The following is a 13,730-nucleotide window of genomic DNA, read 5'->3' as shown; positions in this document are numbered from 1 at the left end:
TTAGGAGCTGGCATAACCGAGTTTCAGCATGGTACCAGAGGAAGCCCCTAGGCACTGAAAACTGTCTTCTTGTCTTATGAAGACCTTCCTACTTCCTTGTTTTCGACACTGTCGTCCTCACCCAACACCTTACCTATGCTTTGTCCAACTTTTGTCCTCCCAAGCCGTACTTCAGAAATCTCTCTCTCAAAAACCAAACTACCAGGACCTCACTTAAAAATGTTAATGAAAGAAGTGATTTTTCTCACCTCTCTCACAACACTGTGTGTTTTCTTGGAATGCCCTCTGTGCTAAGTACTAAAGGTCCTAAAACAAATTACATAGAACAAAATACAGTATCCATAATTAATTTTTGGCTTGGTTTCACAACTAGTACAGCAGAAGATGGAGACAACAGTTAAATATTACTGAATGGACATTTTGTTGGAAATTAGAAGATAATTACGAATTACCCAAACAATTTCTACATTTAATAACCACATATTTGTGCTCCCTCACATAAAAAATACAATATAAAAATATGAAGTATGTCCTGCAAATATAAATCAAGCAGTTTGAGTTTCTTATTTAAAAAAAAAATGCAATATTAACAGTGACAGGAAGATACTAATAACAAATCCAAATCCTACCAACAGTGTAGCCTTGGACAAATAGCTTAACCTTGCTGGGGCTCTTTTTCTAAAATAGGAACTGTAATATTTCAGAAGGTTCTTGTAAAGATTAAATTAAAATATTTTCAAAATGAATAGTTCATGGAATTCCCGGCGTGGCTCGGTGGTAACAAACCCAACTAGTATCCACGAGGACACAGGATTGATCCCTGGCATCACTCAGTGAGTTAAGGACCCGGCGTTGCAGTGAGCTGTGGTGTAGGTCGCAGATACAGCTCGGATCCTGCGTTGCTGTGGCTGTGGCATAGGCTGGCAGCCACAGCTCTGATTCAATTCGACCCCTAGCCTGAGAACTTCCATGTGACTTGGGTGTGGCCCTAAAAAGACAGGGGGGGGAAATTGCACAGTTCAGATATAATTAATGCTCGAAAATGGCAGCAAATTATTATTTCTCTATAGTCAACTGTCCTGGGCTAGCAATTCTTTTATGAACGTTTCAGGGGTTATGGCAGGAAAATATATGCATTAGAACTTTCAGTAACCACATGATTCTGAATATTCCCTATATGCCTCTGGACCCAGCACAACCACAGCCTCAAGCCTAACCTAACCCAGGCTCTCACTGCCCATGGCTGCTGTCTCTGAACCCTTGAGGCAAAGGCATAACCTTTTGCAAAAAAATCAAGCTAGCAGCCCTCCTTAATTGGGAACAGAAACAAAATGCATCACTGGCTTTTTAAGAGTATCAAAAGCTAATAGAAGAAAAGTCAAAGGACAGAAAGTTACTTGATTTATTTTATGCTGACGAGTATGGCTTTCATTTGATAACTTTACAATGATAAATATGTATAGAAAGAAATGTAAATAACCTAAGTAATCTAGAGGAATTACTTTAACAGTAAGATAAAAGAATAAGTTACTATAATCAAATGCATCTTAGGAATACTAGAATGCTTAAACAAGCATCTTAAATAAGAAGTCTGTAAATTTAAGGGTAAACATATCAAGAGTTTTTAAAAAATCATCTCAGTAAGTGTCAAAATGACTCAGTAAAGTTACATACCTATTCATTAGATTTTTAAATTTTAAAAATCAGAACTAAAACAGTTCCTTACCAGGAAAAAAACAAATAGTAAACAGTACATGCATAACTTAACACACAGGTATTTTCATCAAACAAGAGGCACAACATTGTTCAGGAAGTCCTGGTCATTGCAACACGGCGTTAGAGTGACATACTAATGGAAATAAAAGGATAAAATAATAATTATCAGCAAATACTTGTTCTCCTAGTTTTCCTAGAGAAAATAAAGTTACCGAATGAGGATTCCACTACAAGCATAAATTTACCTGTAGTTTCTCTCACATTTTTCCCTTCCCATTTGGTTGCAACAGAACAGGTATCCCTTCATCCTCCTCATGAGTAAAAGAAATTATCCTAACCCACTCTGAAATCCCTGAATCGCTCTATCATTTCTTTCCCTTGTGTTCAACGGCATGTACTTTAAGGGTCTAATCCTTCTTTCGCGTTCCCTTTCAAAGTCCCTAGCCCAAAAGACCCTACCAAATCTGCTTTTTTTTTTTTTTCAGCAACACTGTCCCTCCTTACTCTATCTCCTACTACCCCTCTTCATTCACTCTACTTCTAGACCTACTGGCCTCCTTGTTAAACTCCAAACATATAAGCATCTTAGAACTTTCTAATTTCTCTATGCCTATACAAATATGGCTTAAATGCTCACTTTCTTTATCACCTAACATCCATATGTTTGTTTTGGCTTTTTTTTTTCCCCTTATTGTTGGTTTCTCTCCAAGAATATAAGCTCCATGTTGACAGGGATATTTGCCTGTAACACAGGAATCAATCAATAAACGTTGGTTGAATAAATGAATCTATTAAGAGAAAGTATTATTTCTGGAACTTACCCCAGGTAGCATCTCAAGGCACAAGTATACTGCATGAGAAGAGATATATATCCCCACCTTGCTTCATTTTGTTAGCCTTCCATCACCCCAAGCCTGTAGTGATACCCCAGACTTTCCTATGAACAGTGCCTTTAGGGTAAAAGAAACGGAGTACAGACAGTTCTCAGCAACTATCAGCTGCAATGCAAAAGCTCCATTTTGAGGTTCTTGAAGGATTACAGGGACAGTAAGTTTTCCCTGAGGGAAGAACTTCCAGTCCACTTTGCATAAAAAGACAGGAGGGAGAGGAGATATGATCCTCACTGATTAATGGGAAATAATGAAAAAACAGTCAAGGGCTTAGAAGAGGCAAGACTGAGAGACTGTTGACAAAAAGGTATAAGGAAGATGCATGTGACATACCGTCTCAAAGGAGCTCAATATGTAAGAACTTCTTTCCCCTGTCGATACTCAAAGCCCCCACTGCAATGAACTTATTAATATTCTGGTCAATGTGTCCTTTCTGAGCTACTCCAGTATTTGCATGATAAGTATTTGTTGAATAAATTAAGAAATGCAAATTAAATTACTATATAATTAAAATACCAAGAGAATCAATTAAAAATATTTTAATCTGTCAAATGTAGAGTTAGGACAGTTAATTTAAAAATTAAAACTAAAAACAGCAGCTTTTACATAGATCAGCAATTAGAGGTTAGAAAACAGAATGAAAAAAATCCGTATTCAAACCACAAGAAAAAAATTATGAACACCCTAACTAGAAATACATGGGTGCCATATAAAGACTATCAAGAATTTTGCTAAATAATAATAATAATAAAAGGAGACTTGAGCAAATGAAAGGAAACAGCATGATCCCTGAATTGGAAAAAATAATGAATATGTTAATGATATTGATTATTTTCTAATGAATCTATTAAAATCAAAATAATTCTAGTGGCAATAGTTTTGTATTTACAAAATTATCCTAAACTTTGACACAAACAGAAAAGACTCCCTAAATAAAAATAAAAATGAGGAGAGGGATATAAGCCCTGACAGATATTAAAGCAAATTATAAACCCAGTAAAACACTGCAGTAAAACTCTTAAGATATTAAGAGATTGCTGGAGTTCCTGTTGTGGCAGGATCAAATCCAACTAGTAACCATGAGGTTGTGGCTTCGATCCCTGGCCTAGCTCAATGGGTTAACGATCCAGCGTTGCCATGAGCTGTGGTGTAGGTCGCAGACACAGCTGGGATCCTGCATGGCTACAGCTGTGGCACAGGCCGGTGGCTACAGCTCCAAATAGACCCCTAGTCTGGGAACCTCCACATGCCACAGGTGCAGCTCTAAAAAGCAGAAAAAAAAAAATGAGAGATTGCTGAAAGAACATAATATAAGATAGAGGACATTGTGCAAAAATTATTTAAGCACACATGAAGATAAATTTTAGGATTCTCACTGTGGTGCAGTACATTAAGAATCCAATTGCAGCAGTTCAGGTCACTGCAAAGGCACAGGTCTAATCCGTGGTCCAGCACAGTTGGTTAAAGAATCCTGGGGCATAGGATGCAGCTGCAGCTCAGATTCAATCCCTAACCCAAGAACTTCCATATGCTGCAGATGTCGCCGTTAAAAAAATTTTTTTAAGAAAGAAAATAAATTTCAGACTAAACATTAAACTTTAAAAGTATGAAAGGGAAAAATTTCTGCTAAATATTTACTTTTTGTTAAACATAAATGTACAGATTTTACAAAACCATAAAGAGTAAAACTTCTATACATTAAAAATTATATAACCAGACTAGAGACTTCATCCTAGTCACTACTATATCCCCAGAATTTAGAATAGTATGCAGATCTTTAAGCAATTTACTTTTTCCAAAGGATAGCATTTGACTCCATTCCTTTGGATCAAACTTAGATTTTTTTACATTAAAAAATGGTTTAAAATATCTATACTTTCTATCAAAAAAGTTAGCTGAATTGTGATAGTGATGAATTGAATCTTTCAATTTGGGAAGTACTGCCATCTTAACATTATCTTCTAATCAGTGAACATGGGATATTTTTCCAATTACCAAATAATAATTTGTAGTTTTCAGAGCATAAGTTTTGCTCTCCTGTTAAATTTATTCCTAAGAAGTGTATTCTGTGTGGTGCCACTATAAATAGAAGTGTTTTCTTGCCTTAATTTTTTGATTGTGCACTGCAAGTGTATTGAGATACAATTGATTTTTGCATCCTTATTTTTAACCTGCAACCTTGCTGAACTAGTTTGTAGTTCTAATAGTTTTTTAGTGAATTCCTTAGAAATTTATATGTACTTGATCATATCATCTGCAAATAGAAATAATTTTACTCTATCCTCTCCGGTATCAATGTCTTTTATTTTTTTCTCTTGCCCAACTGTCCCATCTAGAACCTCCAGTACAATACTGAATACAAGTGGCAAGAGTGGACATCCTTGTTTTGTTCCCAATCTTAGAGGGAAATGAACTTATATACAAAACAGAAATAGACCTTCAGACATAGAAAACAAACTCATGGTTACCAAAGAGGAAAGGAACAAAGATGGTTATGTTAGGAGTTAGGGATTAACATATACACACTACTACATGTAAAATAGATAACCAACAAGAACCTGCTGTATAGCACAGGGAACTATACTCATTATTTTGTAATAGCCTATAAAGGAAAATAATCTGAAAAAAAAATACATATGTATAACTGAATCACTTTGCTGAACATCTGAAACTAACAACATTGGAAATCAACTATAGTTCAATTTTTTTTTAAATTGGGAAAGATAAAAATAGCCAATTCACAAAAGAAGAAATACAAATACCAAACACACAAAAGAAATTCCACATTGCCAGTTACTGAGAAATAAAATTGGGAGTTCCCATTGTGGCTCAGTGGGTTATAAACCTCACTAGTATCCATGAGGATGTGGGTTCCATCCCTGGCTTCAGTGGGTTAAGGATCCAGCGGTTGTGAGCTGTGGTGTAGGTCACAAAAGCATCTTGGGTCCCGCATTGCTGTGGCAGAGGCCAACAGCTGCAGCTCCAATTCGACCCCTAGTCTGGGAACTTCCATAAGCCACAGATGAAGCATTAAAAACCAAAAAAAGAAAAAAGAAAAAAAAAAATAGGGCTCATTTGCCTATCAAATTATCACGGTGTTAAAGAAGGGGCAAAAATAACACATTAGTTACAGAAATGGATATAAATACAGATACACTATAGATATGCATACAGATATTAGATAGATAATAAATTACCTTTTATTTTATTTATCTTTTTGCGTTTTCTAGGGCCACTCTCACGGCATATGGAGATTCCCAGGCCAGGAGTCCAATTGGAGCTGCAGCCACTGGCCTACGGCCTACAGCCTACGCCAGAGCCACAGCAGTGGGGGATCCGAGCCGCATCTGCAACCTACACCACAGCTCAGGCAACGCCAGATCCTTAACCCAATGAGCAAGGCCAGGGATCCAACCCGCAACCTCATGGTTCCTAGTCGGATTCATTAACCACTGGGCCACGACAGGAACTCCAATAATAAATTACTTTTTAAAAATTCCCAAACACACACACACACACACACACACACACACTCACACACCTACAGGAAGGAAGTATACAAAAGGGATATTAGTGGTTATACCATACTGTAAAATTATATAAATATATTAAAATAAGTGAGACTCTCCCTTTAATGTAATAAAAGGAATCTAAAAAACAATGAAGAAGGGAGCATTCTGGACAGAAATACAAACAGCTACCCATGGCAGAGTCAGCACAAAAACACTCAAGAATGCAAACAACAGGTACCATGGGCTATGTTCATCCATGTGGCAACATCCACATTCATTACCTGCTTTCGAAGTAACAAGCTGCAGCACCAGAGGGCGTCTTGTTACAATGCCTGACCCTCGAGGGAGAAAGTCCCTAAAAAAAGAAAAGAAAAAAAGGATAAATTAAGGCATTTTAAGGAATTCTGATCACCTATAAGTTTATAAGTCAAGTTCCACAGTAAGTCTCCTAATTTCCAACCTTTTGAAGCATCACATATCTAAAGAATGCTAAATTCATCTCATAAAAGAAACATTTGCAAAAATAAAAATGGGGATGGGGAAGGGTCCTTATATTGAATATTAATCCACTTTCATTGTCATAATGACCTCACTGGAATATGTAACTCATTCATTTATCTGAAATTAATAAAGGTTTGCATTAAATTACTGTGTATTGTCAATTCATTTTTTTTTTCAGATAACCAACATGTACAAAAAATTTAATGTAGAAATTAATCCTAAACACTTTGGTAATTAAAAAATTCAGCACTCCATCCAGCTTCAATATTAGTAATATTAAATAGTGACCATTATAAGAGGAAATAAAGGCACATTACATTGTATCTTCTAAATACCTAACATTTTTCTCCAATAAAAGGTCATACAGAAAAGTGTAGATAAATACTGTGTATGCAGAAATTAATAGCACAAAAATACCGTAATTTGATTTTTTTGTTCTCATTCCTGACAGATGAGAGTTTATTAAAAAGAGATTTTTAATAAAGATTGTATTTAAAGTGGCATATGAATATACACTAAACCAATAAAACTGGAGCAAAGAAAGTATTTTATAATTACATCTGCAATTCCACATAAATCGGTTTTGATTCTGCAATGTCAAAGAGAATTCATAAACATACCCGTAATGGTTTTTAAACATTTAGAATGCCTCACAACTTCTAAGAGGAATCGTTTTTTAAAAAAACCACAGCATTCCACTCAAAATAAATGTCTGACTCAACGGCATTTTTCCTGAAAAGTGGTTCCAGAAACACCAGTAAGTGTTATAACCACAGATGCCTAGGATCCATACTGACCCTACAGATTTCAAAATTTTTCTAGGGAAGATGTGGCATCTACAATCTTAAAGCTCCAGGGGATTCTGAAGCTCACCGCGGTTTGAGAATCACTGGCCTTAAACTGGGATATGTTACTCAACAATTTAGTGGGTAATGAATGGCATGGGGCATACTATGAGTTTTGTAGGAAAAGTGGCAGAACGGAGCTTCAACACAGATGGGATTTCAGTGAACAGCAACTTATACACCTGGTAAAGGCCAGTAAGAAGGCTGCAAAAGCCAAGCCTTTAGCTCCACTGATACTTCAGAATAGAGAGTTACAGAAATAAAATTAATAAAATTTCCCTTACTTACAACTTACATATTTTGCAAATGCTAGTATAAATTCTATGGCCTCTTGGCTAAGTTATGACCTTATTCCTTGACTCCCAGGGGTCAGTTTCATTTGGAATGTCACAGTATGTGACTAAAATAGAGAATAGTAAAATTACAGACTTGTTTTTGCTCTAAAAAAAATGCCGACTGAAATAATATTTATTCAACAAATAATTAGAAAGTGCTAGAGATGATGTGGCCATGTGCCTGTACTAATTAGACAGCACAAGTATGAAATCTAATGGGAAGATAAAGGTATACATTCACACAGAAAACCATTAGGATGGGAGCACATAAACTATCCTGGAGTACAGAAAAGAGAGATACCGACTCTCTTCTTCTCAAAGTATCTAAATACAAATAATTAAATACTCTTTTAATATTCTCCAGGAACTATCTTAGAATATTTCCTAGTTTGGATGGTTTTATTACTCTCTTAAAATTCAATCAAAACAAGGAGAAAGTCTATTCTGTGTGCAGAACTAAAAAGACGTTAATTCGAGAATCAAAATGTATAAAAAGAAAAAGCAAAACCCCAGGGCAAAGAGCTGGAGGCCATCTGTTTGTGTTATTAGGTTCATGAATGAGGTTTTAGGATGTATGGATGCCAAAGAAAAATATAAGTTCTTAAATGTCTGAATAATGCCATTAACAAATCAATAGAATATTTTCTTTAAAAAAAATGTAGAAAAGAAAGAAGGAAAGAAGGAGGGAAGGAAGAAGGAATTTAGCTGCCTAATGCTTTTGTGCTGCATCTGTTTCAGCTCATCCTGTGACTATACATTTATAATGCAGATTTAGTAACAATCCGTTTTCACATTATTAAAGTAAAACAGAACGTATCAAACATTTTAAATAACAAGTAATTATCATGCATTTGGCTAAAACATAAACTTGTAAGCTTACAGGAGTTCCCGTTTGGCTTGGGGGATTAACATAGTGTCTGTGAGGATGCGGGTTCAATGCCAGGCCTCACTCAGTGGGTTAAAAATCTGACATTGCCGCAAGCTACAGCATAGGTAGCAGACGCAGCTTGGATCCCAAGTTTCTTCGGCTGTGGCATAGGCCGGCAGATGCAGCTCCGATTCGACCCCTAGCCAGGGAACTTCCATATGCCACAAATGTGGCAGTAAGAAGAAAAAGAAAGTAAGCCTACAGGTATAGCGAATACTTTTCCCTACTTTTTTTTATTAAGCAACAAGAACTTTGAGAGTGATAAATGGTTCCAGGTATCCGGTCTTCTTCTTACACTTACTGGCCCCCTTCATGGCTCTCACCAATCCACCTCCAACACATACATTCTCACCAAAAGTCAAAAGATTTGGTAACCAAATTCTGCTGTTTGGAAGTCTCTTCTGACTTTACAGGAGTATCTGAGTGCAACAAAGCATAACAGAAAAACTCCTCTCTTCTGAAGAGTGAGTGACTAATCTAGCCTCCTGAAGATTCATGTCATTCTGGTGATCCAGCAGCAATAAAAACCATATGCCCAGCACACTCCTGCTGTAAAAAGCTAAGGCAGTGAGCCCTCAAATGAAATAAGGTAACCTCACTTTGAGCCCCAGTTCTGCCCCTGAGTGGGCAAAATTCTCTAAATCTCAGTTTACTATTAAACTGAGATAATCCTATGAATCAAATGAAATGCAACATATGGCAACTTTTAAGAAAATTAAGCAGCACAGAAAAATGCCATACTGTTATCACTGCTACAATACAGCCAAAGAGTGTTTTCCCTGATATTTAAGCATTCTTCCATCTTTTAAAAAAAAGCCCCTATAGACAATTTTTAACATTTCATGAATACTGTTTGGAGGGGAGGCACCTCAAACCCCACCTGAACTGTCCCCTTGGTGTTGACTAGCTGCACTGGTTTGCAAAGCTCAGATCCACCTTCCTGCCTCCATCAACAGGGAGGCAAGGCACTGATACAAACAATTATGAATAATTCATTAGCCACTGAGTGCAATCATCCATTTGAATTTTATTATTTTCTGTGTAATAAGTGGTTGGTTTTCCTGTAAGCACATCTTATGGAAAAACTACTTTGCTAAATTAATGCAGAAAAATGACTGCACTTTTAGCATTACTGTGATTTTAAATTTGTGTGCTATTTTCCTCCAAAATGGGCTTCAAGGTACAGTGAGAAGAGCAATCTGGGAAGTAAGCAGTATTAAACTGACTCCCTTCTTTAGCATGAATACCTCATTTACGATTGGACTGTTCAGATTTTAGTCAAGAATAGTGTGCTTCCCTCTCTATGCCACACAGCAGCTATGATTCAAATGCCTTTCTTTTCTCTCAACACACCGCAATAAAGCATTAAGTTATGCAGTCTTAACAGCTGGTTTTCAGACAATAAGTCAATGTTCTTTTATGGTTTCCTGATTCCCCACACAAAAACTAGAGAGCAATTCCCATGCTACGGTCTAAGAATCACCTTGATAATATTTCTCATTGGCACTTCTGGTAACTTAGTTACCAAGAAATACTATTATTCTCCATCGGGAAATGATTGATCTTTGGAAGTCTAAAAGGAGAGCACACTTGTGCTAACAAAGCTAAAAGGAATTTTTTCCCTTAGCAGCAAATAAAGTAACTACAGAGATGCTTTTTTTCAAAATAGATGTAAACGATGACTAACCAGGTGATCTGTTCAGTAAATAAATGTTTAGCATCTGCCCTTGATTGAAGCCAAGAGGTATAACTCATACCCTCCTATAAGTTAATTCATGTAGCTAATTCATTCAAAGCCAAATGATATTAGTCTTAGAGGGGAATGATGTGTAAATGATTACAATAACCATAGGTACAATGTTAAGCTCCACATAAAATGAAGTATCAACACAGAGCAGGGAAAAATCTATTCTGCTTAGGGGGCCAGCCAGAAACTATTTCAGAGAGATATAAGGTAGGAGGCATTCCACAGGGCATTGGGTTGTGCAGAGATATGTAAGATCTATATAACACAGAACATTAAAGAACTTTAAATATTAAATAAAAGGATGAGGTGGAGTGTCTGAAGAAGGAAGCAGGAAGAGACCTTAGAGGCCCTCACTTGTATTTCCCCTCTTTTTTTTTTTTTTTCTTTCTAGGGCTGAACCCATGGAATATGGAAGTTCCCAGGTGCCAAATCAGAGCTACAGCTGCCAGCCTATACTACCGCCACAGCAAGGAAAGATCTGAGCCATGTCTGCAACATATACCACAGCTCATGCAGTGCCAGATGCTTAACCCACTGAGCAAGGCCAGGGATTGAAGCCTGTGTCCTCATGGATATTAGCTGGATTCATGTCTACTACAATGCAACAGGAACTCTGTATTTTTTTTCTTCCTATGAAAACAGGAAGATATTGAAGAGTTTCAAGTGATCAGATTGACAGTTCATGGGATACTCCACAGAGAATGCTGAAAAGGAGAAAGACAAAAGACAAGGAGACTAGTCACCAACCAGTATAGGCCATTGAAGAAGGAGATGATAAAGGTTAGGTCCAAGGCAGTGAGATGGTGGAGATGGAGAGAAGACAACAGAGAGAATGGACAGGTGACAGGATTTAATGATTGATTTGATGTGCAATGAAATGATATGGAGAATCTAAGATAAATCTCAGATTTCTGGTTTGGGGAACTATTTGAATATCAGTGCCGTTAACCAGAAGAGGAAATACAGAAAGATCTGGTTACAGCTGATGTTCATATAGTGTCTACCATGTGCAAGACATCATTCTTTTTTTCTTTTTCTTTTCTCTTTTAAGGGCTGCACCACAGCAATGCCAGATCCAAGCCTCCCCTGTGACCTATGCTGCAAATTGTGGCAACACCAGATCCTTAACCCACTGATGGAGGCCAGGGATTGAACCTGCCCGCATCCTCATGGATACTAGTCAGGCTCCTAACCCACTGAATCACAATGAGAACTCCTCAGGCATCATTTTTATTTGATCTTAACAACCATATGAGGTAGATATTATTGTTACTCTCAGATCACAGATGAGGACACTGAGACACAAAAAGGCTATGTAATTTTCTCTGGGTCACAAAGCTACTAAGTGACAGATCCAGGACTAAAACCTAGAAAGTCTAACTTTAGTATCTGTGTTCTTGAGCATCAGACTATACAATACCATAAAAGAAACGGGAGAAGGTAAGGATATATTGATCTTTAGATAGCTGAAGACTGTCCAGATCAAGACAACAAGTACATGGTTAGACTGAGCAACTGGAACTCAGAATAAAAGTCCTGTCTAGAGATAACTTGTGAGTCATCAATGGAGCAGGCTGTTGAAGTCAAGAGAATAGATGAGTCGGAACAGAGTGGAGAAGAGTGATGAACGTGGACTCTGGAAAATAACATCACTTCATGAGCACCCGAGAGAAGGAGAACTAACTAGAAGACTAGAAGGTGCCCCCAGAGTAATAAGTCAAATAATGGAAGTCAGAGGTATCCTCAAAGTCACACTAGCCTCTTAGATACCCTCCACTTAGATGTCTCAAACCTAATCTCTACAATTCAACTCATTATCATCTATCTGACATGTTTCTCCTCCTTTGTTCTCAATCACAGTCCACAGCATCAGCATCCATACATGTCAGCCAAGCCAAATACCTGAAAATCATTCATCCACCATCTTCCTCATCTTCATGCTCCAAATTGGTCACCAATTCCAGCAGGTTCTTCCTTAATATCCCTTAAATGCATCTTCTCTATTTCCATAGCCTCTCCAGGTGCCACTAACTCTCATATAGACTACCACAATAATCTCCCAATTAATTTCCCTACATCCAATTTGAGCACCCTCCAATCTAACCTCAATAGTAACATAAGTCCCATCACATCATTTCTAGACTCTAAATTATTGCATGACTCCCCATTGTCTTTAGCATGAAATCCAAACTGTAAACAAAGCAGAAAAAGGTCCAGCCCGCCTGGTGGAAGTTTTGTTGTGCACCTGCACTCTGACGCATGTTCCTTGGCATACCGCATGCTCCCCGCTCAGGATGGTCTCCCACCTACTTAGTCTTCAACCCTCACATCTCCTTCTCTGAGAAGCCTTTTTTGAAGTCCCCCCGTCCATTCTTCCACCTAAGCTCTCAGCAAACACTTGTCATAGTGGTCTACTTAACATGTCTACTCCCTCACCCCAGTTCCCCACCCCCCTGGGCCTCCTTCAGTGCCCAAGTATTAAATATTTTTAACATTTTCCACCTACTCTTTCAGGATGTTTTCCCATTTCCCTATATGTTCAAAACATGGAAGGAAAACATTCACATATCTGATTCCCCAACAGACAGGCAACTGAAGTGGTATCTTACATGACAGCAAGAACAGTTAAAATAACTTTCAATCTACCAGTCATTTGCCAAGGTGATTTAAATTAATAACATTTTTATTATGAATGCTTAAGATATAACAGTATTCATCAAAGTACAAAATACAGAACATCAGGTAGGCCAATAGTACAGAACATCTGAAGACACATAATAGAATTTGAAGGAAACAATATATTTAAAAATCCAAGAGCCAATACACTTTTTAAAATCATTCCTTAAAAACAGAGGCATCTCTCCTAAAAAAAATTATCCTTAAAATATAATTTTATGTGCCTCCAAAATAACTCCTGTAGGATTATTATTTCACAATTCTTAAAAATGACAACCTAATTTTAAAAAGAGAGAAAGATAGGCACCTGCCGTATAGCACAGAGAACTCTACCCAATATTCTGTGATAATCTATGTGGGGAAAGAATCTGAAAGAGAATGGATGTGTGTATATACATTTCTGAATCACTTTGTTGCACAGCAGAAATTATCGCAACCTTGTAAATCAACCATACTTCAATAAAACTTTAAAAAATGAAAAAGCCATAAAATATAGCCTATATAATATTGACACTAAAAAATAAAAAATAAAAATAAATAGAAAGAGAGAAAAGAAAAGAGGAAAAAGAAGGATAGAGAA

At 37.1% G+C, this 13,730-nt stretch overlaps 1 protein-coding gene across 6 annotated transcripts in view; it reads right to left on the bottom strand.

Moving 5' to 3' along the window:
- Positions 1-13,730, bottom strand: part of DNM3 (dynamin 3) — a 542,059-nt gene that overhangs the window by 466,159 nt on the left and 62,170 nt on the right. For all 6 annotated transcript variants that reach the window (XM_047751932.1, XM_047751935.1, XM_047751934.1 and 3 more), the window contains exon 2: positions 6,400-6,473. In XM_047751932.1, coding sequence (XP_047607888.1) covers positions 6,400-6,473 — 74 coding nt within the window. The remainder of the gene's footprint in view (positions 1-6,399; positions 6,474-13,730) is intronic.

Source organism: Phacochoerus africanus, chromosome 11, assembly GCF_016906955.1.
Source record: "Phacochoerus africanus isolate WHEZ1 chromosome 11, ROS_Pafr_v1, whole genome shotgun sequence".
Lineage (NCBI taxonomy): Eukaryota > Metazoa > Chordata > Mammalia > Artiodactyla > Suidae > Phacochoerus > Phacochoerus africanus.
Note: the sequence above shows the minus strand (reverse complement) of the source record. Positions and strands in the feature narration are given on the sequence as shown.